Genomic DNA, 26,359 nt, shown 5'->3' on the forward strand with positions numbered 1-26,359 from the left:
TCGAAAGAAAGTCAAATGGAATTCCCGATCCATCGGGGATTCTTCCAGAAATTTCTACAGGGATACCAACATGAGATTCTTCGAGGATTCTTCCAGGAGTTCCGTAAAAGATTCCTCCTAAAATTCCAATCAAGGATTCTCCAAAAGTTCTTTTAGATGTCTCTTCAGGAGTTCTTTCAAAGATATCTCCACTAGTTCCTTCAGCGATTTATGCATGAGGATTCAAGGATGTCTCTATAGAGGGATTTTCATCAGTTGAAATTAAAAACAGACGAGGCTTCGTTCTCCAATCCGAGGCACTGACTGATATCGTTACCAGCTCAGTGCCTCTCCATTATTTCATCTAGGTACCATATTTACAATTTATAATAATCATACTTTATCTACAAGCTTCCTACCAAGGTCCGCTGAGCTGTGTAATGTATCCCAAAGAGTACCTACTCCAACAATTCCTTCAGAAGAACTCTCAGCTATTCCGACAAAAGTTCCTTCTAGGATTGCTCCTGAGTTCCTTCAGAGCTTCATTCAGGTGGTTTCAGGGATGCTTCCAGGAGATCCATCAGGGATTTTTCAAGAATTTCCTATAGAAGATATAGGAGGTCCTTCAGCGAGTTGTCTAGGAGTATGAATTCTTTCTGAAGTTCAAGAATTCGAACAGTAGTTTCTTTAGGGACTAGTCCAGGAGTTCCTTCAGGGATTTGTGCAGAAGGTCCTCCAAAGAATTCCAACCAGTGCTTCCTCTAAAATTCCGATCAGAGATTTCTCCTGGTGTTTCTTTAGGAATCTATCTAGGAATTCCTTCAGGGACACGTAGATGGCATCCCTATTCCCTCCAAATGGGATTTTTCGCAACCAACATTAATCGGGTTCCCCCGTTAACAATGTGTAGAGGTCACCCAAATTAATAACCAACTTCGGATTCCACAAAACTAAAACACTTTTAGTTGCACGTTTAGACAGTGATCGATTTATTGATCCGACCTTCAGTAGGGGAGACTGGGGAGACTTGATCCCTTTTTCTTAATTTACCTGAAACTTTAAGAAAAAACACAAAACTAGATCCGATTTCCGTACAAAATGGCAGGTAAACATCTATTGCAAGTTAATACACAACAGAAGGCCTTTAAATTATTGTTAAAGTTTTCAAAACTGTGTTTTTATGGAGGCATGTCTAATGATGTATTTTTCAAAAATGGGTGACACTTGATCCCCCTTTAAGCACATAGTTTATTTAAAGGGAAAATAATTCCAGAGTCTTCCTATTCATTTTCATTTCGAGTTTTCTTGTATTTTCGATGAATATGGAGTTTTTGAAATTGTAAGATTTCCTTAAATTTTTAAGGATATGCCGTATTTTCAAAATGGGGAGACTTGATCCCCCTTTTCTTGGTTTGTACTAAAGTTATAATTATCTGACACATTTTATCGTTGAATAGACTAGAATTCCAAGTAAATAGAGGCTTCCGAATAGAATTTTATTTTTCTCATGTATAATGTGTGTGTAATCCTCGAGGGATCAAGTCTCCCCATGTCACTGTTGTGTATACTAACCTGAACTTATTAAAATATATTAACAACAGTCTTATTTGGATAAATAAGTTTGAAAGTATTTTATTTAAACTATGTGCTGTGAAATTTTGACATGATTTGGTTCAATTTTCACAAAGTTATTGAGATTTTTCGGAATCGCCCAAAAGATTTCTGAAGGACTGAAAACAAACCATCAGCCTTTAAAAAATAATGCAATGTACAATCGAAATCACTTGTAGCCAAAACATAGCCGTTTGTCCAGGAGTAGTTATGAAAAAAATATGCTTGAAGAAAAATGTTTTTGATTCCGAGCAAATATGGGGGGAACAAGTCTCCCCAGGGATCAAGTCTCCTCAGTCTCCCCTACAGTCACCATCGAACTGACGAAGCTAGCTAACACCGCGTCTGCTGAACCTAACCACCTCTCTTGCTTACTCTTTCTCTCTGTTTGCTACACTCTTTAAGGTTACGCTTTCGAGGGGTGCTTGAATGGAACTTATGTACTCTACACAATGCATTTGGGTTCCCTTAGCCTTCCTTCTACATCATGTCGGGAACAGCTCGCTGAAGTATAGTACGGTTTGGGTAAAAAATTACCTCAATGCCAAAGGAGGGTTAACATTGGTACAAGATGCGGGAATCAAAAACATGACGTCATCGCACCCTGGTGTTCAGGGATGTCTCCAGGAGTTCCTTTAGATATTATTCCAGAAGGCATTCAGGAATGCCCCGAGAAGCTTCATCAAGTGTGTAGAATAAATGAACAGGTTACAGACAATAAAAATAAAAAAAAGAGAATAAATAAATAAAAGCGTTGATAAAACTCGTATTGAGAAAGAATACTTCTCTGAATTCCTTTCCCTTATTGGTTGATTTGCACATCCTTTGATTGGCCAAGAATACCTGAACGTGTGGTATATAAGGTGAGCATTATGGTACATCGAGTTCACTCTCGATTCGGACGTGGAACAGCGAGCATCTCCTGCAGCAGCAAAAGAGTTGGACCGAAGCCGTGCCTCGCAGTCCTACTTAAAGGCGTGCGGCGTAGAAGATCTCGCCGGTGCGGATAGCCCTCTTTTTCAAGCAGCGCTTTCCTACCACTGTCGAGGCTTCAAGATGATGCCAGTTCACGACAAAGTGTTCCTACAGGAGTTCCTTCTGAGATCACTGCTGGGATTTCTGCAAGGATCCTTTCCTCAATTCTTTCAAGGATTTCTGCTAGAATTCCTTCAGGGTTTCCGCAGGGCAGTAGTTCTTTCATGGATCACTCCAGGAGTTCCTTCAGGAATCACCCCAGTTCCCTCAGGTATTCTGACAGAAGTACCTTAAGGGACTTGTCTAAAATTTTTACTAGGGAATTCTGCAGGAGTTTCTTCAGGAATCCCTCCAGGATGACCTTCACAGATTTTTCCAGGAAGATTCGAGGATGTCTCTAGGAATTTCAGGGAATCCTCCAGAATCTCCTTCAGAGATTAGTCTAGTCTAGTAGTCCCTTCTAAGATTAATTCAGCAGTTTTCTCCAGGGGTACCTCCAGAAGTTTCTTTAGCGATTCTTCCAATAATTGCTCCTGGAAGTCATCCGGAGATTTTTACAGAAGGATTCGGGAATCCTGAAATTACATCAAAGATTTCTCCAGAAGTTCCTTCGGGAATTCCTACAGGGGTTCCTTCAGAGATTCTTCTAGGATTTTTTTCGAGGATTTCTTTAGGAATATAATCAGGCATACCTTCAGGATTTTCTTGATATCTCATAGACTTCCTGCAAGAATTTCTCCAGGATTTCCTTCTGGACTTACGCCTAAAATTCTTTCGGGGACTCATCCTGGAGTTCCTTCGAGGATTCCTCCGAGAAATCTTACTGAAATTCCTCCTGGTAATCCTACGGGGATTACTCCTAGATATCCTTCATAGATTCCTCTTGGTAAGCCTCCTGGAGTTCCTTCGTGTGTTCTACTTGGAAATCCTTCGGGGATTCCTTTTGGAAATTTCTTCTGAATTTCTTCTAAGATTCCTCCTGAGAATCTTTCGAGGATTCCCCCTGGAAATCCTTCGAGGGCTCGTCCTGGAAATCCTTTGGGGTTTCTTCCAGGAAATTATTCCGGGCTTTCTTCTGGAAATCTTTCGGGGATTCTTGCTGGAAATCCTTCGGAGATTCCTCCTGGTAAGCCTCGAAGATTCCTCCTGGAGCTCCTTCGGATATTTCTCCTGAAGTTCTTTTGGGAATTCCTCCTGGAAATCCTTCCTCCTGTAAATCTTTCGAGGTTTTAGTATAAAAATCCTTCGAGTATTCCTCTTAGTAATCCTTCGGGGATTCATCTTGGAAATCGTTCGGAAATTTCTCCTGGAATTCCTCCGGGAATTCCTAGAATTCTTTAGGAGCTGCCACCTGGAATTTCTTCGTGAATTCCTTCGAGGATTTATCTTGTAAATCCCTCGGGGATTCCTCCTGGAAATCGTTCGGGTATTCAGCCTGGAAATCCTTCGAGGATTCCTCTTAGTAATCCTCAGAGAATTTCTCCGTGAAATCCTTTGAGGATAATTCTTGGTAATCCTTCGGTGATTCAGCCTGGAAATCCCTTGGGGATTCCTCCTAAAAATCTTTCGGAGATTCCTCCCGAAAATTCTTCGGGGATTCCTCCCGGAAGCTCTTCGGGGATTCATCCTGGAAATCCTTCGAGGATTCCTAATGGAAATCGTTCGAAGATTCTTCCATCCACCGTTTAAAGATTCCTCCTGTAAATTCAGTGAGAATTCCTCCTGAATATCCTTTGGGGATTTCTCCTGGAAATTCTTCCGAGCTATCATCTGGAAATCCTCTAGGGATTCCTCCTGGAAATTATTGGGGGATTTCTCCAGCAGCTTATTCAGGGATTCCTCCTGGAAATCTTCCTGGAATTACTTTGGGGACTACTGCTAGTGTTTTTTTGAGATCCCTGCTGGAATTCCTTTGGGGATTCTTCCTGGAATTCCCTCGGAGATTCCTCTTGAAATGCATGCGGGGATTTCTCCTGGAATTTTTCATGGTATTCCTTTAGGAATTTCTTCTGGAACTTCTTCGGCGATGCCTCCTGAAATTCCCTCTGGGATTTCTCCTACAACCCCTTCTGGGATTCCTCGTAGAATTACGATCAAGGATTTCTCCGGGATTTTTTGCAGGGATCTCTTTGGGAGAGATTCTTGATCCACCAGGGATTCTAGCGGAAGCTCCTTCAGGGATTCATTCAGCAGTTCCTGCAGGAATTAGTCCAGATGTTCTTTCAGGGATTCCTCCAGGCAAGGCCTGTGCCTCCATTTTTCCTAATTTATCATATTTGCGCCCCTTCACCTTTTACGGAGAATGCGCAAAACCCCTCCTTTTCCGCCCTTTCTGTGGAGTTCCTTCAGAGATTGCTCCTGCCTGCGGGGATTACTCCTTGCATTCCTTTGTGGATTCCTAAGTCCAAATAGCGAACCTTGTTATTGAATTTGATAGCTTCTGAAGCCGAAATGTGCAGGGATAAGGACAGGAGCATCTTGACGGACGGACTTGAGGTGATTGAAAGGTGGAAGTAGCACTACGACGCACACTTGAATGATGCGCAGAGAGCAGACATGGATGATCAAGGCAGCGGTAGAAACTACTACATCAGTACAGCATGGAGCAACGACGAGTCAACACCCACTTTGAGGGAAGTTAAAAAAGCTATCCAGCAGCTCAAGAACAAGGTGCGGTGGTTTCAAGAGCTAGCGCTTTCTTCACTGGGTTGATTCTATCACATGGAACTACTGTTCAGAAACCGATTGAAGCAGAAAAAGTAATTGATGATGGTCTACTTTATTAGGTAGCTTAAATTATCTCTAGACCAACATGTTGAAAGGCCGACAAAATCATTACATGCCTCAGCTTCCCCGTCCCCCTAGGCATATTTCAATCTATTGATGCAATCTAATCCCGTTATCAGATAGAGCTAAATTCTAAACGGAAAACAACGACGGGATAAGCAGTCTTTTGCAATGGTGGTCACGCCCTTTTCGATGTTGATCTAGATCTTATTTTTGGACCATTTTGCTTTCGGACAAGAAGTAAACGAACAAAAAAACGAACCTTTTAGGATCCTGAAGCATAGATACTGATGTATTCAATGTAGGTATATGTAGAGTGATTACAAACTAGTGACACCTGGTAAATTGAGTCAATATTACGCTTTCCAATAAGTTACCACACTGTTACGTTTTAGTTTTCACTTCCAAAAACAGAATAGCGTTGATTTTTCAAACGTTAAAAAACTGAAAAATAATATTTCCTATCTTAAAACCTATATGTAGTATAAATGAAGAATGGATCGGCTTCATTTTTGAAGTTGTTAAGTGCTGCTGGTTCGACATGAGTTTACTTTTCGGAACCAGCCTGTAGCTTACTGTCTACCTTTTCCGAATGTGGTTTTATGTAAGTGCAGGGGTTGAACTTAATGCATGTTTTAGGTTTTTCTGTGACATTTGGAAGCTGAGTTTCTCCACTCTTGTTGTAGCCGAATCGGACCGGGCGCGTATGTTGAATCTCTGTTTTGCTACTAATAGCAATCTTAAGTAAAAGGTATTTTAATCCATGAATTTGTTCTGCGGTCTTCGCGATCCGGCAAAGAGCTCGATGTAGCGAGAGCCCATCTTCTCCTTGTGCTTCTTCATGGCCTTCATGGCTTCCTCCATGGTATCAAAGTAGGCGTCTCCCTCTCCGGATGGGCGCCCTCTGGAGTCGAACGACACGTTGGCCTTGACTGGTCTCAGCGGCATGAAGAAGTCGTAGATGTCCTGCTCGTCGCAGCTGAACGGCATTCCTCGCAGGTGCACGCAGAACAGGTTCGACTCGCCTGCGCTGAAGAAGTCGTTGCTGGAGAAGTTGCCTCCACCACCGCCGCCTCCGGTGCTGCTGCCGAAGCTGCTGTAGTTGCTGCCTCCGAGTTGGCCACCGCCGCCGCTGCTGGAACGGAAGCCACCATAACCTCCGGAACCGCTGTTGTCATTGCTGCTGCTGTAGCTATTGCCACCGAAGCCACCGCTGCTGTAGCCGCTGCCACCGGTGCCGCGGGCCGATCCGTAGTTGGTGTTTCCACCGCGTTCTGAAAGAGAAGAGCCCCGGGCGGGGGTGGTAATGAGCGGTTTGATGCTTTTCGATACAGGAAACATCGTACGGCTGTGAGGACCATCTGAGTTGTTGTTGTTGTAATGCTGGCGGCTTGTCAAGATTTTGTTGTAATGATCGAAAAAATTGGGGTTTGATACGAAATGCGCGCACAAATTGATTGATTGGAAGAATTCGATGATGATTATTCTGTACTATGTTTGAAAACAAGCGCAAACACCAGCAACCAGCCATTGTTTGGAATTGGAACACCCGCCACCATGTGAGCTGGACTCTGGTTGCCTCACCCATTCCCACGCATATCTCAGTGACAGGGCTGGTAGCGATCATCTTTTATAGAGATAATTATTTCCGGGAACAAGTTCAAGGAAAATTTGACCAAGTGAGGTTTCAAGCGTTTTGAAATAGTCATAAAAAATGATGTATTGCTTCAATTCACATGATAATAATAATGAATTCGAGCCAAGAGCAAACATTTAGCAATACTAAGGCATTTAGTATTAAAGATAGGGTTTTTGATCCCATTCCCGGCACTACAGATAAACAAAATTGTGCATTGCCTAAATTCACAAAGAAATAACCGTTTTCATCCACTTCTTCCTTCTGAATCAGATACCTTATTGCGTGAACTTGTTAACGGCGATTGTTGTGAAGATTTTCTAACGGAAAGTTGTTTTTGAACAAATTTACTGCACCTACTCCAGCGCCAATTCTCGGCACCAGTGCCGAACTTCCAGCAAAAGCAAATGGCACCCATCTTTGTGCTGACGGAGTGCACTTCATCTGCGTTTAATAGTTGATTTGAGCACTTGTGCGGCTTCAGAGTGAACGTGTAGCTCATTGACTGTAGGATCCACAATTGCGCAAATGTTGCGGGAGATGATTATACACGAAAGTGCGTTTGGAAAATATATGGCAAGTGATATTTTGATTTGTTTTGCTGCGAGGTGCGGGAAATTGACCCGGGTGCCCAAGTACTTCAAAAGCCTATAGGCTTTTATATGTACTGAAACTGGATTCTCGTTGGATTCCTCTCGGAGATCCTTCCAAAATTTTTCAAAGTTCTTCCAGGAATTTCTCTTAGTGGTTTCGGGGTAGTTTTCCAACAGTTTCTCTCGAGATTTTTGTAGAAGTTCTTCCAGGGATTTCTTCTAGTGACAGTTTTCAGATATTCCTCGTGGATTTCCTTACGGGATTTCGCACACGTAGTTTCTCCCGAGATTTCTTCAAGAGGTTTTGAAGGTTCTTCGTAAATTTTCTCTTGAAAATAATTCCAGAACTTTTTTCCGAGATGTCCCAGTTTCTCTCAGGAAGTTCCGAAGTTCCTCTCTAGATTTCTGTAATAAGCCTTTGCGGAGTTTTGTGCAAAATTTGACCAAGATTCCTTCAGATATTTCTCCGGGAATTTCTTACAAAAAATTTCGTAAGTTATCCCAGGAGACATTCCGAGAAAAACTCTAAAAAAATCCTGCAAGAACTCCGGGAGCATTATTTAAGAAATCCACAAAGCAGCATTCAAAATCTCGGGATAATTTCTGGTAGAGATTGCGGGAAGAGCTTTAGGAGGAATATCGAGAAAATATGCGTGAACACCATGAGGCATACCAGCAGTAGCTCCTGCAGAATTCCCTGAAAGACTGTCCAAAACATCTTAGGAAAAAGTCCAGAATAAATTCTAAAAAACTCTGAGAGGCATCCTAGGATCAACACTAGAAGGAATCTTCTGAGAGAATTGTCGGGAGAAACTCTGGTGAAATCTCAGGTGGAACCTCAAAAGGAATCCCGCGAGAACCTTTGGGAAATATATCTGCTGAAACTTCTGTAGAAATCCAAGGAGAAACACTAGAAGAAAGTAATCGAACATTTCTAGCAGAAATCACAAGAGAAATTTCGGAAGAAATCCCGGATGGAATTCCTGCAGGAAATTAGTGAAAAATTCTTGAAAACCCTTGGAAGTGCTTCAGTAGAAATACCAGAAATAACGCCTTCAAGAGGAATCCCGAGAGAAACTCTGACAGAAATTCCGCGACAACATCTGCGTTATTTCCTGAGAGAAACTCTTGTAAAGATCTCGGGATAAATCCTGGTTGAAAGCCATTGGAATTGTGGGAGCAATAATACCGTAAAAATGTTCCAGAACAAATCGATAGGAATTCCGCAGTCCTGGAAGATTCTCATGAAAGAATCCTGGAAAGAAATGTTCGAATCTTGGAAAAATGCTGGTAGGAATCCGGAAGATTCTCCGGAAGGAATTCGAAAAGGAATACCAAGACAAATGGCGCGAAAAAATGCGGAATGAATCTCACGATGTTCCCTGGGTATTACCGGTTTTTCCTTGTTAAATAACATTCCCTGAAGATTTCTGGGTTTCCAGGCAGTGGACACCATGGATAAAACGTAATCCCATCTTAAGGGCGGACGAGACGGTCGAGGAAATATCCGCCATTGCTCTGTTGCTACTAAGATGGTAATCTCAGATTCTACTTCATATAATGGAACAAAAATCTATCATTGTGTATGGTCACTTGCAGTGCATATGCTGATTGTTTTTCAGCCTCATCTGTGCGATAGAAATCGAGATTACCATCTTCAAAATCGCGAGGCAAATTGTTAGAAAGAGAGGGAAGATAGGAAAAATAACACAGCGTCCCGATTCACCTTAAATTATCCGTTTTGAACCAGTGCTGGAAATACCCTTCGCTTCAGTCGATTTAAAGCCTGAAGAGATTTAATTGCATTCTCCACTCTAGCGTTCGTCAAGATTTCATCAGCTAAATTCGAGACGGTGTTTGCTGTACTATTTGACTCCGTAGTGTTATACGGAGACATCGTTCACCTTCCAGATATGTATACAGTATCATTGGAATCCTCACTTAAAACCGAAACTGGAAAATCAGTTCCGTTATTAAATCCAGTGTCGCGACGAATTTTCATTAAAGCCCCATCTATTGCATGGTTTTTTTTTGTATCTGGAGGAATCCCTAGAGAAATTCTTTGAGAAATCACAGAAGGAATTCCTGGAGAAATCCCTGAAGCAATTCCTAGATGAATCCCTGGAGGAAATCCTGGAGAATCTTCTGGACAAATCCCTGGAAGTACCCCTGGAGAAACCCTTGGAGGAATATCTGAAGGAAAAATTGAAGGATTTCTTGGAGGCAGCCCTGGAGAAACTCCTGGACGAATGCCTTGGACAATCCCTGGATAAATTCCTAGATGGATTCCAGATGGAACCATTAGAGGAATTCTGGGAAGGACCTCTCGAAAAATTCTCTGGACAATCCCTGGAAGAATTCCCAGATGAATTCTTATAAAAATCCCTGGATTAATCCGTGGAGGAATTCCCAAAGGAGTTCCTGGGGGGAATTCATACAGGAATATCTGGAGGAATCCTTGGAAGAATTCCTTGGGGACTCCCTGGAGAAATTCCTCTATGAATTCCTGGAGCAAACCCTGGAAGATATCCTGCAGGATTTCCTAGAGGAATTCTAAGAGGACTCTCTGGAGAAATTTCACAATAAACCTTTTAGAGAATTCCAGAAGAAATCCTTAGAAATATTTCTATAAAATTCTTGGAAGAATCCCTTTGGGAATTCTTGGAAAAATCCCTGAATAATTTTTATGGAGGAACCTCAGAAGAAATGCCTGACGGAACTTCTGGACAAATTCCTGTCGGAAACCCCGGAAGAATTCCTGGGGAGGCATTTCCAAAGGAATTTTTGGTCTAATTCTGAAAAAAATAAGCCTCTTGAGTAATTCCTGAAGGAAACCTTAGATAAATTTCTAGAGAAACTCTTGGAGACATCCCTGGAGGAATCCCTGGAGCAATATCTGGAGAAACCTCAGGAGGAATGCCTGAAGGATCTTCTGGATAAATTCCTGTCGGAAACCTAGGAAGAATTCCTGGAGGAATCCCTACAGTAATCCTTGGAGAAACATCTGTGTAATAATTTCTGGAGGAATCCCTTTAGGAGAAATTCTTGGATTAATTCCTAGAGGAATCCCTGGAAGAATTTCCGGAGGAATCTCTGGAAAAAATTCCAGCAGAAATTCCTAAAACAATTTCTGAAGGAATCCTTGGAGGATTACCTGCACAAATTCCTGGATGAGTTGCTGTAGGAATTTCTGAAAAAAGAAAATTGCTAAGGAATTCCTGGACCAAGTTCTGAAGAAATACCTGGATGAATTCCTGAAGAAATAACGTGGGGTAATTCCTGGAGGAATTTTTGGTGGAATTCCTGGAGAAGTCTCTCGAGAAATGCCGGAAATAATTCCATGATAAATTCCGGGAGAAATTTCTGAAGGAAGCCCTGGAGGATTGCTGAAGAAATCTTTGAAGGAATTCCTAGAGGAATCTCAGGAGGAGTTCATGCAGGAATCCCTGGAGGAATTATTGGAGTAATTCCTGGAATCCGGGAGAAATTTCTGAAGGAAACTTCTGAACAAAATCCTGGAAGGGTTTCGTGGAAAAATTCCTAGAGGAATTCTTGGGGCAATTCCGTGGAACTATTCCTGGGAGAATATCTAGAGGAGTTTTGGAAGGAATCCCTGGAGAAATTTCTGAAGAAATTCCTAGAGGAATTCCCAGATGAATATCTGGAGGAATTCCAGGAGGAATTTCCCGAGGAATTCCAGGAAGAATTCTTGGAGGACTTTCTGGAGGAATCTCTGGAAGAATCCTCAAAGGAATCCCTGGTGTATTTCTGGAGAAATTCCTTGGGCAATTTTTGGAGGATCAATGAAAAAGTTCCTGGCGGAATCTCTAGAGAAATCCCTGGAGGCGAAATTTCTGGTAAAATTTCCGGATGAATCCCTGGAAAAATTCCTGAATTTACCTGGGGTAATTCCTGGAGGAATTCTTGGTGGAATTCTTAAGGAATCCCTGAGGATTCCCTGGAGGAACTGCGATAGTTATTTCTGAAGGAATTTCTGGGATAATTCTGGAGGAATCCCTGGGGGAATTCCTGGAGACATGCCTGTAGGAATTATCTGGAGGAATTTCTAGAGAAATTCCTTGAGAAATTTCTGGAAGGGTTCCTGGAGGACTGCCTGCAAAAAATCCATGAGCAATCCCTGGAGGAATTCCTGGAGAATTTCCTTAAAGAATCACTGAAACAATTGCAGGAAGAATCCCTGGTGGAATTCCTGGAGGAATCCCTGGACAAATCTCTAGAGGAATTCCTGTAGAAATTTTCAGAGGAATCCATGCAGGAATTCTCAGAGGAATCCTGGAAGAATTCCTAGAGGAATTTCTGGAGAAATCCTATGAGCAGTTCCCGGAGGAGTCTCTTAAGAAATTTCCGGAGGAATCCCAGGAAGAATTCCATAAGCAATACAAAGCTCAATTTCTGAGAAAATTTCAGGAAGAGTTTCTGAGGAAATCTCAGTACTGAAGAAATTGCTGAAATTCCTGAGGAAATCCTGAAATCCTGGATTAATTTCTGGAGGAGTTTCTGAAGGAATCCCATGAAGTGTTCTTGCAGACAATTTTAAAATAATCCCGAAAGTTGTTCCTGACAGAATTATTTAATTAATTCGCGGGTGATTCCCTGCAGGAATTCTTGGAGAAATTTCTGAAGAAACCCCATGAGGAATTCCTTAGGGAATCTCAGGAAAACTTTCTTAGCGAATTCCTGGAAGCATTTTTGTAGGAATCCCTGGAAAAAAATCTGAAGAAATCGGTGTTTGTAGTAATTGCAGGATTATTGAAGGAATACTTGTATGGACCCCTAAAGGATTTTTTGTACAATAAATGTTTTAAGGACAGACGTTAGAATCCCAAAATGGCCGAGTTTGGTACCTACTCACGATTTCGAGGGCACAAATCTCTTCGTAAACAAAACCAGCGCATTTGAACTTCTCATTTTAAGCTTATTACAAGTGAGCAAGAACAGAATAATCAAATGCACTGTTGTTTGAAGCATGCTTCTTGAGATTTGTGCGTTTGAACTTCTGATGCACTTTTCAAAGCCATAATCGGAAGAAATGTTAAGCTTAGAACACTGAGAGAGTAAGTTCGACCGAGTTGCTTTAGAACCAATTGTTAGCAACGCAGAACAGCCCCAAAACTTTACACACCGAAAGTCACCCGAACAAAAGTGACTCGCTACCAGCCCTGCAGTGAGAGGCTCTTCCACGGTGAAGACTCAGCCACTTACTCAACTGATCCTGCAACAAGCTCAAGATGTCAATGTTGCCCGTATTGTTGGCCAACCCACCGGAGTACATGCTGCCGCCACCACTGCCGCTACCCATGGTTCCACCGCTGCTGTAGTTGTTTCCGCTACCGGTGCTGTAGCTGTTGCCGCCACCGTATCCGTTTCCGTCACGGTTGCCGCCCCAGGAGTTGCCACCACCGCCGCCGCCGCCGCCGGACGGGGAATCGTCAAAGTCGTCTGTTTGAAAGGGAAGAGAAACGGACCAGATCGGTAAGACGGATTTGCCTACCTGTGGGCCCCAGTTTGGGTGAGAGAAATCCGGAAAACTTACCATTACCGCGACCGTAGCCCTGACCCGGAGGGTATCGGTTGCGGCTGTTGTCGTCGCGACCACCACCGCCGCCATATGGGTTCAAACGGCGCATACGCTTCTCGGCCCACTTCATTTCGCGGCTGCTGCTACGGAACAGCTCGATGTACCTGCGCGTGTGTCATCGGTTCGTTCGGATGTCAAGGCAAGAAAGGAGGGCAAGAGTTTTTGTGGGGATTCGATGAGAGGAAAAGAAAACATGATAATTAGTTAGATTGGCTTGAAAGGTAAAGTTTGAAGCTTGCTTAAGCTACTTGTTACAGAACTAGAATTCACTTGAATGGATATTTCTTGCGGAGTCCCGGTTGATGCGAATGGAGAAGATGTTGGCTCAGTTGGATGATCAAATGCTTTGAATTGGGTTTTACTATTTTTTTCTGGATTGTTAAGGACTAATCTGCCGTGAATCGCAAGTCAGTCCCATATGTAAAAAGTAGGCATTGAGAAAATGGACCCTGAAGTTTTCAAATTCGATTAATATGAAAAACTTCAAAAAAATGCCGTGATTTGAAAACTTCTGTGATCATCGTGAAATTTTCACAAATTGTTTCAAACGTAAAGAGGTAACTGTAGAAAATTTAAAAGTAACATAAACATTGATCAATTTTGTATTGGAAGGTACAAAAGTTCGTAATGGGACTGACTTGCGATTACTTTTCATTATGGGACAATGTGACTTGGTGTTGTTTTTCAATTTTGCTGAACAAATTATATATTTTTATTTACGTAGCTGAAAGATCATCGGAAGAAAGGTCGAAAACGGGTATTAACTCAATTTTGCCCAAAATGCAGATGGGACTGACTTGCGATTCACGGCAGTAATGCAAATAGAAATCTTAAAAATAAAAACGATATTCTACTAAAAGATAGCTTTTCCCATTTCTTTTAAGTTTTTATGGGCTATTTGATCATCCATAGCTGAATCACCCGCATTGGTAACATCTATCTATTATGCAAATACACTTTCCCGCTACTACAAATAAAAATAAGATGATTCTTTCTAAAAATGCCTTGGAAAAGTTGCCCTCAGACCTCAATCGGTAGAAACTCCACCCAACCATATTTCTGATAATAATGCGCTTTGGTTAAATGACTTGTTGGGTTAAATTCAGGATCTTTTACAATCTGCGTGGCTTGTATTGAATAGAACAAATAAGCATCAATCAAAGTTTGAACAAAACCAATAACTCTAACAAAACCAAACGCAAAAAAGGCTACAACCCTCACAACATTGCTACCCTAATAGTTAACCAAAACTAAGGAAAATCCTCGCGCAGCCGTTCATCCGCCTTCTCCATCCGGAAATCCACCTCTCATCCAATACCACATTACTTTCTATCGGTCCAAATCGAACACAACCACTGGAAGAACGCTTTGACCTTTCTAGTGCTCTTACGACTTCATAGTACTCTCCTCAAGTATAGTGTTCGATTGAAGTAGATATTACACAAAGGTATTATGTATGTATATAGTAAAAAATAGTGTTTTAAAAGCTTGCATTGCAAAAAACAACCCACCTGTTCCCAATCTTCTCTTTCTGTTTGCTCATGGCCTGTTCGGCTTCGGCCTCAGTTGCAAATTCTACAATCGCCTCCCCAGATGCCCGTCCCAGCTGATCCAGTAGCAAAACAATCCCATTATAGCCATTCTTTATCGTCAACCCTGTGTGTGTATGTATATAACGATGGTTTTTTGGTTTTTAATTTGGTTTGAGAATAAAAAACGGTTCGAATGTTATAAGGAAGAAGGGAGATTTTTTTTAGCTAGAGAATCAAAGAGGAAAGCTGTTTCGTTCTTAATCCCGCAACGTCACATCCACAGGAAGCTTAAAATCCATCCAACATATTCTGTCGGATGAGAGAGAGTCGGCCTTTCTTGGCGTTGTTGTCACACCCTGCTGTTTGAGACCCGAACTAATTCACAAATTTAGGCATATTTTTTTGTTTAGAAACTAACGTATTGTTACTGTACTTCGTGTTAAATGATCGAGTCTCAGATAACAGTGTGCTCCGTTGACCTCCTCAACGAAGGAAACCTCCTCCAACTTTCGAGCCAAGAACGAAACATTGTCTGCTTTCAAAAGTTGCCGAGCGCGCATGATAGTTGATTTCCTAGGAACGATACCCACAGAGAGACAGTTTTAACAGAGAAGATAGCTTTGGTACGTTAATTTAGACTCCCATCAAGGACAGACGCTAGATGGTGTGTTGAATATTGGATAAAAACAGAGAAATTAGTAGGTAGTTGTTGGAAAAAGAGGAAAATCGTAAATTGATACCGCCCATCACCGGTTCACCGTTCCCATCGAACGCGCGCCCGTCTCTTCCGTTTCCCTCTGCTCGTCCCTTGTAACGGAAAGCTCTGTACCTCCCAGGAAATCGGCCACAATTGCACCCGCTCCCTCGTATTCGCACACTTACCGGAAAAGAATTGCTTGACGTCATCCGTGGTGCAAGACCAGGGCAAACCACGCATCCTCACAACCGGGCCACTGTCCTCGGCGTTCTCCTCCCGATTCACGGCATTCTCGTACTGATCGTCCGAAGCCGTAAACACCTCGATGTAACGATGACCAAGGGTGGCCTTGTTCTGGTCCAGAGCCTTGATCTGATCCTCCACCGTCGGCAAACGCAGATAGGCTTCACCCGTCTGGCGCTTGGTCGTCGGATTGATACAAATGTGCACCTGATCAATCACGCAACCATTCAGGAAGTCCCGAATGTCAGTCTCCGTGATGTTCCACGGAAGTCCACGCAAGCGGATGTACGATCCGGAACCACCTCCGCCATTTCCATTGCCGTCATTGTTGTAAGACATGTTACCCGATTGCTGCTGTAAAGGAAAACAAAAATTCACACAAGTTGAAAAGCCGCTCAAGACGAAAACATCACCAACCACCCACCCACCCAATCAACAACGCAGCGAAGCCGCCGCGCGAGTGCTCACCGCTCGCCGGTGAATGACAGTCGGAAACCATCGAGCGAAAGGGAGCTCGATGAATGGCAAGGCAAAAGGAAGGTGAAAAAATGCCACTCGCATGAGAGAAGACGCCATCTTGGCAAATGCGGTGCGTTGGCTAGACAAATTCAACATTTCACCCACAAAACCCCAATATTTCCACAATTTCTGCACCCAATCTACACATTTTCAACGTTTCCAACAAATTCATCAACTTTCGCCCACCATTACCCGGAGAATATCAATAAATCCACCCCACGGCACTTTCACCGACCCACATCCGGAAAACTTACCATTTTCGCCGAAATTCTCTCGTTCAACGCACAAACTCCAACCAACGGTACTTCACCACACGGTACTCTCTCGGTTTCACTAGGTTTTCACGACACTGCACTGTTTTCACGGCAGAAAAACTAATTTCCCCAAAACTGCACGGCCAAGCCGGTGAAAATTTTACTCTGCAACCAACCAACGCCGGTCACTAGCGAAGTGGAAATGAATGAATGAAAAAGGCAAGCACCGCACGCAGCAGGACGTTGGCGCGGTAGCGGAAGGCTGATGAAAAAGGAATCAATGAAAAGCCACAGTTGATATGAGGATAGGCTTTTCATACCTTAAATTCAAGAGGTCGTTGAAATATTACGTAACGAAACACGAGAGCAGAGGAATGGCTTCAGCGATGTTGAGATTGTTCGTGCAGTTGAAAATCGGCATCAGTCTTGCGAATAATCGCGACCATCACGAGACAATCACTTGAACCGCTTTCTGGAGTCACCGTTCCCAAGGTGATACGAACCAGCTAGCATGTCACGCCTGGAATGATAAACATGTTGTGGGTTCCACCCTTCGCAGCTTTGCAGCGATAGCAGTTGCTGAGTATGCTTCAGGCGGGTTGCGAGAGAATCAATCTCTCTGAGCAACGATGCATAAAGGGGGAAGTGAAAGCGTTTGCCGTAGCCAGGGCGAACTGCGTGGTGCGCTCAATGTGTGCGTTTAAACTGAGCTATGCAAAACGAATAGGATTTATGACGTAGTACCGTGCTTGTGATAATACACATGCATAGTTTTACATGCTGTTGCGCGTGCATCTGCTTGAGGCGACGGAGAGAGTCATGACACTCACACGGAGAAAACAGAATATGCATGTTAGCTTATCATATAATAAAAATATCTATTTTTTTCGTTTTAATTTTCGCAATGCATAAAAAATATGCACGGCATCTTATCTATTATGCACTTCTCGGTATATCAGGCATTTATTATAGTTTCCGTGAATATTATGCCATATATGATACTCTTGAGACTTAACAAAATTTAAACCGACAGCTGCCGCCATCGCGTAGCTCGATAAACAGTTCTTTTCGTTCGCAATTTGGCCACAAAGTTCGTAAAAGTGCATGTATCTACTTGAGTATCGCAATTTTCGATTACCAAAATCGGTAAGTACAGCATCTACATGTTTCTAAGACATGAAACTTCACAATGTTTGAAATTGCAGATTGGATTTGGTTACGGGTGATGTAATCTGCTCCTGCTTTCTAATTTGCTCCAGGAATTCGTCGGTGGAGGAAGTCGCTGACTGTTGCCGATACCGTGTATGATAATCGATTATTTATGCTGTTCCTGTATCCGAATTGATCCAGAGATGCGGTGGAGGAGCATGGAGGGACTTGGTGCGTCTTGCGTGGTTTCTGAATGTCGATCGGACGGGTGCTGCTTATAAACGTTTGTGTTTATATCTTTGTTATAAATTCATTGTATTTATCATAAACTATTGAAATAAAGTAAAAAATGCTTGTTTGCTAAGCGTAATTTGTGTAATTTGTTAAATATTGCTATTGAATTGCCTTAATAACAAAAAAAACATAAAAACAAAGTCGAATATGCATTTTAACAAATATAGTCGTTGTATGCATTCCAATGCAAAACACCAATATATGCATTGAATGAATAACCACAAAAATATGCATTCCAAAGGGTGGGCAGATCGAATATGGTTTTAGTAAAGATTTTATGCATTTTAGCATTTTCCAATCTCTCCGTGCACATGAGCCGTATCCAAGTCAGGATGATTGTAGCAAAACAACGGTGACCGGGTGACTATGATGTGATTCTGTCTTTTCTGGTGTTAGAGACTGTAGAGAGAGCGAATCAGAAACCGCAGAGACAGGGTGATACAAGTTTGGTGTTTATCAGCTTTTTTGTGACTTGTACGCTGATGCTTCGCGACACTGATCGGCATTTTTAACACGCGAAAATCGGTTTTTCTCCTAAACCGTGTGTCGGTCGTACGTCGGGCACAGTGCGCTGGATAGAGGGCAAGGTCCGCTGTCCAGCGCACTACGTCCGACGTTAGGTTTCACGTATGGATTTTGAGAAAATTCGATTGTCGGGTGTGGGGAAACTTTGGGTTTCAACCGCGACGACAATATTGTCGGGCCGGCACCAAATCGGACGTCGCACAATCAAGACTTGATTGAGTTTAAATAAGGGCGAAAGTAACATGAGAGAGTTCTCTTCATCGACTCTCTCTTCTGTAAATTAAAGTGACAAGATGCAAATTCAATCGATTTTTTATACTGAGACGCTAGATTGCATCGCAACCTAGCGATTTATGACCAAAAAGTTCAACCATACTTACATCGCAGACAGACGTTCTAGCTCGAACAAATTTATTCAAATTTTCTATATAAATTTTCACTAGCGACACCTAGGCAACCGATTGCCACAGTGCAGCTGCGTGCAGTTGACAGTTTGAGAAACCACGTGCTTCCAGCCGCTTACTTACCACCCAATTCACCACCCACCGAAAAATAAAATCAAAACAAACACTGTCAAAATCATTCCTACATTTGCGTCACATTCACAAAGACTTCCCAATGCGAGTGAAGTTCATCCAAATGCAGTTTTATTCAAGCAAACCTATGAAAAATAAAAGTATTAATGTGTAAAATATTTTACAAGAGTCCTGCGCTTATTTGTGCAAAAGATTTTAGACATTAAATAAAAGTCATTTACTCTGCACAAATTATGTGGAAACATTATTAGCGTGCAACACGTGCGGTCTTTTCCCGCCATCCGGCTGGAAGACGACCGTGGTGACAGTTGTTGGTCGCAACGCACATGTGAGGCAGCGATTGAATATGAACGTCGCTAACGCCATCTGTTCGCTGATTGCCACTTGGCAATTTGTGGCGGCCATGTTTTTTACACAAGCTGCTGAGTCAAACTTGAACGTCTGTCTGCGCTTACATCTTGTCACTTTAATTTGAAGAAGAGAGAGTCGATGAAGAGAACTCGCTCATGCTACTTTCGCCCTTATTTAAACTCAATCTAGAAGTCGCGACGCAACCCAACTCGCGACGTTTTTGAATCATGTCAAAAGTAGTGCGCATCCTTCCCGTTGTTGTCAACAACACAGCGCACTAGATGCGAAACAGTTGCTAAACTTGTGGACCAATAAAATGGCAATTTTTGATTGAATGGCTGTCTTGATTCCAACCGGATAGACAATAAATATATCGGATATATATCGGATTGAAATACATCGGGCGGGTTGCATTTATTTTTTGCTGTGCAGTATTCATGCAACCGACGTAATATACAGGGTGTTAGGTTCCTGAGTGCAAACTTTTTAAAGGGTGATAGAGGACCATAAATGGTGAAAAAAATTGTTCTACGCATATGGTCAAATCTCAACCGTTACGTAGTTATTGAACTTCTCATGTTTTTGACTCTCAATGCCTTAAAAAGCTCTAACTTGAAAATGGTCAAACTTATCGCAATTTTTTTACCCTTATTCGAAAGATTATTGAAATTTCTATCAAATGGCATCTTTGAATCAATTGGTTTAGTTGAATAACTAAGTTTTCTAGAGCAAAATAGCTCAAAATAGTGTGTTTTAATTTGTTTATGTCAATTATCTTTGAAACATGCGTAATAAATTAAAATTCTTTCTTTGGCAAAGTTGTGGCCCCTGTTACACTCTACAATTCGTTCTTTGACATCAAACACCCGGATAAAAACTAACCATAGGGTGTATGGTGAAAACCATTCCTGCACCATACAGTGTACCAGCTACAATAAAGTGTATTGTAATGAAATGGTTCGCTATGCTATACATTTACATTGGATTTTTATGTAACAATATATTATACTGTTTTTCTTACGTTTGAACCATTCTCTTTTCCGAAACATTATTTTTCCGTGAATTTTTAATTATTTCTGGTGTTCGATTTGAAGAGATCGTATATTTGCTGCGATTCCTATGCAGATTCGACCTATTCAAATCGAACACCAGATTTATTCAGTTTAAGATTTTTTCTGTGCTTTGTTTTGTTGATGTTTGTGACTTTTTTGATGCAAAGGAAAGGAAAGAGAAAAAAGTGAATAAGTTGAAACATCAATTTAACCTTTTGGAATTGATTTTTTTTCGCCGCTGTCGACGCAACCTCGCTGGTGTCGAACACGTTTGTTATGCTCGGTTTCATCGCCGGGGTCATATATGACCCCTCCGGCTCCAAAGGGTTAATGCCAATAACATGTTTAAATCAGTGGTAAACCAGATGTCCTAAGAACTGCAGGTCCAAGCAGGGGTCCAAGAGATATGGCGGGCTCGAGGGCGGGCTAGGTGTGTAGAGTGCGATGAGAGAAATACGAATGCAATGTAGGCCATCCCGGAAAGATGCAGGTCAGATTACCGTAAATCAGTAGATGAGTTCAACACAGCCTCCTGTCACCGCAATACTGCCCCACAGGAAAATAACGAGCCAACATCTCTGGTTCCCACTTCCAGCCGCCTCGTTGAACACAATAGCGGCGGCTCGGCGGCTTGGTTCCCCATGATAGCGCAACAACATAATTCCAGGAGCAAAAATCGAAAGCGGCGAAACTTTTTTTCACAACCGTTTTTTTTACCTTTTAAAATCGTTAGTTTAAGCGAAACATGATTTTTAATTTCGCAATTATTTATTTAAAAATGAAGTCGTAATAGTATCAGCTCGTCTTCGTCACGGGAATAAAGTTTCCATAAAATTTAGAATTGTTATTGACATGATGCAGCCACAGTCAATAACCGATCCTGGATTTTGATGCTGACCTCAAAAACATGGCCGCGTGACAGGAGGCTGGTTCAACACTATTCTTTCTGTATTTGCATTTAGGGGAGTTTTCTCCTCTTCTCTCATGTGAACTTGCCTTCGACCACAATCGAATCAAATGCGGTTGACAAACTTTATCTTTGACGTAGAGCCATCTTTAACATATGGACTAGACTGAACACTGAAATTACTTTTAATATAGGTTCGTCTGCGGGTTCGCTTTTTAACCTAACTTATATTTGAATCAAACTTGACAGTTATCTCATGAGTTGTTATGTATTTCAAACTTTAGTCAGACTGATGCCTCAATATTGCAATAACGGTTAAGCACGCTGTAATGATACTTATGTACCTCGTCACCCACTTCATGCAACTACATTAGTGGTCTAATAACACTTAGCGCGCTCGGCATAGTTCCATCATGCCGCTCAAAGTGTTGCCACAAATAATGCTAAGTTTGCAAAACCCGGTAATCTGGCTGGTGGGGCATGGGAGCCTAAGCTTCAACTGTTAATGCAATCAGAGACTACTCAGAATTAGACGTGGGCGATCCTATATATGAAGGGTTATCCAAAACGCTCTGGAGAATTCGCTTTGGCATTCTAATAAATCTATTTAATAAGCCTAAGATGCCATTAACAGGAGGAAAATGGCAAGATAATATAACAATATATGGTTCATGTAATGTAAAACAATTCAACATAACAAAAGAGAACCATTCCAAAACCATTTGATTAAATGTATAACCAGTAGTGAAATTACAATTCAAAACAATTTATTTACGGTACATTTTATTGTTTGAAACCATTCATGTACCATACAATGTACGGTATATTTAAACCCACGTATCAGTATTTTAAACAATTCATTAACAATAAAATGTATGGTTTTTCAAAAAAATATATATGGAGAAAAATATTTTTTTATATTGTTACGATACTTAACAACCTGTATAATATATTGTAAAAATCTTATTTACAATTCACGGTATAGTGTCCTACATTACATCTTATTGTTTTTGTATTTTTATTTTTACAGTGGTGTCTATTGTAAAAATATGGTTCTAAATAGTACTGTTACAATATAACGTTCGGTTTTTCTACTGTATTTTTTATTCGGGCATCTATCTCTTATCGTTTTCATGCAATTTCGATTTGAACATTGCATTTCAGGTCATAAATTTGCAACTGTCAAGGTAAGCACTTTTTTGCGCACTGTGCCGCACATTCAAATCAAAATTGTAAGAAAACGATCAGAGCTAGACGTTTGGTATCAAATAACGAATTGTAGAGTAAAACAGCGGCCACAACTTTGCCAAAGAAAGAACTTTAATTTATTACGTATTTTTTAAAGATAATTGACAAAATCAAATTAAAAAACATTACTTTTGAGCTATTTGCTCTAGAAAACTTAGTTATTTAACTAAACCAATCGATTCAAAGATGCCATTTGATAGAAATTTCAATAATCTTTTGAATAAGGGTCAAAAAATTGCGAAAAGTTTGACCATTTTCAAGTTAGAGCCTGTTAAGGCAATGAGAGTCAAAAACATGGGAAGTTCAATAACTACGTAACGGTTGAGATTTGACCATATGCGTAGAACAATTTTTTCACCATTTATGGTACCCTATCACCCTTTAAAAAGTTTGCACTCAGGAAACTAACACCCTGTATATCAGATGTAATATTACACAACAGTTTTTTTCTGTGCAGATTCAGAATATGGAATTATCATCTCGAAACTGCTAAAATAAACCAATCGCGATATTTACCGAACAACAACTGAACCTGCCAAATGAAAAGGCCCATCTTTTTCAAAATTTAACGTGAAAAGACTTTAAGAAACGTTCATGAGAATTGGCAACACTGCCCGTCACCTGGTTATGCCACAGTTTATTTTGCATTCGCGATTGACATTTCGTTTGAGAATCTTGGTAGAAACGTCAAAACCGGCAAAAAAACAACCATCACTTTCGTAATCGGTACGGTGCATGCGGCACGAATTTGTTCAAATTTTCATTAAATTTCATAGAAATTATTAAAAGAATCCAATCGTCTTGTTGATGAAACTATCCTGAGTGTGTCCACCATAAATAAACCAAAGAAATGGCCAGCAGTCGCTTGGAAAAAATCGGCACCATCGTCACTAGGTAGGACAGTTCTTGCTTGTTGATAATGCGGGTTGAATCTTCTGCACGGTTTTCCATTCCAGAACCGAAGGATTGTTACGCTCCGGGGCCATGAAGTGGGACGATCGGCCACTGTGGTACGACGTGGTAAAAGCCTTCCCACCGAAGGAGGAACCCCGCTTTGATCGACCCGCTCCCAATGTGACCGTTCGACCGATTTTCTACGCCGAGGATGCAGTTCGGGCGTATGTATATTTTCGTCGAATGTTCAAAGAAATACACTAAAATTACCTACAACAATAATCGTTCCCCCATTCGACAGGAAATTTCACAAACTGCAGACCCGATCGCAATTTCTAACGAACCTAGCCGATATGCGTAACAAAACGGCAACGCAGCATTTCATTGAAATTTACCAGCAGTTGCAGCAGCAAGGTGCGCTGGACGAGGAGAAGGTATTCGAAACGGCACAGGAAATGCTAGAGCAAAAGTTGGGTCAACTGAAGCTGGAGAGAACGGCGACTCCTCCGGTGCAACAGAAGCAGCAGCAGCAACCGGCGCAAGCTGGTGCCGAACAACCTGAAGCCAAAACCGTTCAGTTGCAAGATATTTTTAAGGAATAAACGGTTGGATTGGTTGCTAGATGTAATAATGTAGGTAAGTTATCGGGAAATTTGATTGATCCGAACTTTATCCTTTCACATTTGATACATCGCTTTTACTTCACGGAATTTCAATTAACAGGGTTTTGAATAGCCAATTCCGGTCTAGGTTCTATTCTGGTATTCTGGTAACGACGAGATTTAGAATTGAGCAAGAGTGAGCAATGCTCAGAGCATAAGATGACCGTACAATTCGTAGGGCGCCAGCCTCAGAGAGGCCCTTACTAATGCACTCAAATTGGCTGTTCCGTCTGCTTTAAGCTCTATAATTTTATTAGTCAGTACCGTAATCTGGAGGAAAGTTGATCACTTTTCCTCTATTTTTTCAATAAAACCTGATACAATACATATGATTCCAAGATAATATTTTTAAAACATGTACTGAGTTGACCTATATCAAGTTCCGTGAAAAATTCTTACAAGAAACTACTACATTTTGTTTTTTTTTTTATCTGTTTTAACGTCTTTTGGCCCTAGGCTAGTTCATCCCGCGATAACTACATTTTGTAAAAAAAATGCTCAAATTTGAAAATTTTCCAGAAAATCCGGGGTGAAGTTGATCAACATTCTAAGGCTGGGAAATTATTGAAAAAACTAAATTCGATGATGCTGAATCTGAATAAGTTCGTAAAATTCTTACAACTGGTGTATTTCGTATACTAGAAATAAAATAAAGTTTAGTAAGTCACAGAATGACCCACATTAAACGCCTAAAGGTAGGCAATTTCTTAAAAAAAACGTTATGTTCACAAAAATATGCTATTTTCAATGAAAAATTAATTGGGTTTTTAAATTAAGAAAAAAGTATCGATTTTTTTGATTTTATTCGAAAGAGCACCTTTTTCAGATTTTTAGAACTTTGTTTTGGTACCTAAAATCAGTTTCAAAGATATTTTTTGAAATCACCTTTTGACAGCTGGGTAACTGTTTGACAGTTCCACCCAGTACAAAATGCGACGAGGGGTGATTCAACAAATCGCTCCCATACAAACTTCAAATTGATTTTTAAATAGGTTCCCGGGCACCAAAATTCATGAAAATTTGGATTTCGGCTCAGTTTTGCATGCAGATTCAGAATATTGAATTATCTCAACACCGCTAAAGAAGCCAATTGTTAACACCATTTTTGACTCAAACAAAGCTATGTTCAATAAGACTATCATGAGTAAATAAAAGTATATTGTGAGTCATCTGAAATACAAGGCGTTGATGGGAGACGATTTTTCGAAAGGCTGTCACCGAGTTTTAATACACACCCAAAAATGTCGATATTTTTATGTAAAATCTGACACATTTGGCACTAAAACTCTCAAAAAATATTCAAATATATTCACACAATTGAGTTACGTCAAAAGTTCTTCCATTGAAACAGAAGTGTGGCGTCCTCAGCAGTTGAAGGACGTGGAGCTCATAATTATCAACTTCACCCCGCTGACCAACTACCCTCCAGATTGCGGTAACTGACTAACTCACTCAATCTTGGGACAACTACATGGGCAACTAACACTCACCAATTCACTATCTGTTGCGTTGCAATTGCAACGAAAAGAGACAGATGTCCAATTTTCTGAACGAAGTTAATTTGAACCAACGTTAAAAAAATCCTATTGAGTTGTCCAAAAAATGTCTCACGAAACCTTATGCAAGCCTATCCATTTACGTGTGAGAACAAAAGATGTTTACAAAGTACTTACAAATAGATTAACACGGGAAGTTTGAAAACAAATTACTACCACTCAGGCATTTGGATTGGTCAATGGAGTAGACGATAACAGGCAAGTGCTGTACATAATAAAACTGTTTGCTTTGGTTTATTTGCATGAGTCTAATTCAATTTTGATATAAAAAAGTTTTACTTACGTTTAGTATCTCTTCTATGTTCTTGCTATCGCGTTTAATGTTAAGATCGGTCGAAGCTTGCTATAAGGCACAAATGTCAGGTTAGGTTTAGTATTAGGACATCCCAACTAACATTTATTGTGAACTAGCTGTCCCGGCAAACTTTGTCCTGCCAGTTGTGGTGGTTGACAGCTGTTGAGGTCATTACAGCACAGCACTCTAGATTGGTTTTATTCCGGTCATGTTGACTTTGTACCCAGTTCATACAAATCTCAGTATTTTCTAAATATTTTTGTTTTTGAGTTCATTTTTTTTTAACTTTTTGGACAGATAAACACAGCCACCATGAATACGAATCGAAACGTGCAAGGGTCATGTTGATCGGTTCAGCCGTTCGTGAGTTTTGTTGCCTCAAAGGGACTGCAAACTCATTTTTATATATTGTGAATGTAAACGTCAACAAAGCGTCCTTAATACGGCTTGATGCTGAGTTACTGT

At 41.1% G+C, this 26,359-nt stretch overlaps 3 protein-coding genes across 20 annotated transcripts in view; 2 read left to right on the forward strand and 1 right to left on the reverse strand.

Annotated features, from left to right (window-relative positions):
- The window catches only part of LOC109421116 (chloride channel protein 2), a 349,200-nt gene that overhangs the window by 233,003 nt on the left and 89,838 nt on the right, over positions 1-26,359 (forward strand). The gene's annotated exons all lie outside the window — the stretch shown is intronic.
- LOC109421114 (heterogeneous nuclear ribonucleoprotein H3) lies at positions 5,616-16,638 on the reverse strand. 3 transcript variants are annotated; one of them, XM_029854156.2, is made up of 6 exons: positions 16,426-16,638; positions 15,595-16,003; positions 14,692-14,836; positions 13,136-13,284; positions 12,805-13,041; positions 5,616-6,626 (listed from the first exon to the last, which is right to left on the reverse strand). In XM_029854156.2, exons 1-6 carry the CDS (start codon positions 16,426-16,428, stop codon positions 6,109-6,111), a joined length of 1,461 nt encoding a protein of 486 aa, XP_029710016.1. In that variant the 5' UTR covers positions 16,429-16,638; the 3' UTR covers positions 5,616-6,108. The 3 variants fall into 3 exon arrangements, with proteins under 3 accessions (XP_029710016.1, XP_029710017.1, XP_029710015.1); XM_029854157.2 differs by having other exon boundaries at positions 12,865-13,041; positions 15,595-16,006; XM_029854155.2 differs by having other exon boundaries at positions 15,595-16,006.
- On the forward strand, positions 23,178-24,021 carry LOC109421097 (small ribosomal subunit protein mS23). Its single transcript, XM_019695581.3, has 3 exons — positions 23,178-23,381; positions 23,444-23,605; positions 23,683-24,021. The coding sequence occupies exons 1-3, from the start codon at positions 23,338-23,340 to the stop codon at positions 23,981-23,983; spliced, it is 507 nt and encodes a 168-aa protein (XP_019551126.3). The 5' UTR covers positions 23,178-23,337; the 3' UTR covers positions 23,984-24,021.

Source organism: Aedes albopictus, chromosome 1 (genome assembly GCF_035046485.1).
Source record: "Aedes albopictus strain Foshan chromosome 1, AalbF5, whole genome shotgun sequence".
In the NCBI taxonomy this organism is placed as follows: domain Eukaryota; kingdom Metazoa; phylum Arthropoda; class Insecta; order Diptera; family Culicidae; genus Aedes; species Aedes albopictus.

Coding starts and splice junctions, on each gene's coding strand:
- LOC109421114 (XM_029854155.2), bottom strand. Junction 13,285..14,691: donor AAAGAGAAGATTGGGAACAG/GTGGGTTGTTTT, acceptor ACACACGCGCAG/GTACATCGAGCTGTTCCGTA. Junction 13,042..13,135: donor GGGCTACGGTCGCGGTAATG/GTAAGTTTTCCG, acceptor CCTTTCAAACAG/ACGACTTTGACGATTCCCCG.
- LOC109421097 (XM_019695581.3), top strand. CDS start 23,338: ATGGCCAGCAGTCGCTTGGAAAAAATCGGCACCATCGTCACTAG. Junction 23,382..23,443: donor ATCGGCACCATCGTCACTAG/GTAGGACAGTTC, acceptor TTTCCATTCCAG/AACCGAAGGATTGTTACGCT. Junction 23,606..23,682: donor GCCGAGGATGCAGTTCGGGC/GTATGTATATTT, acceptor CCCATTCGACAG/GAAATTTCACAAACTGCAGA.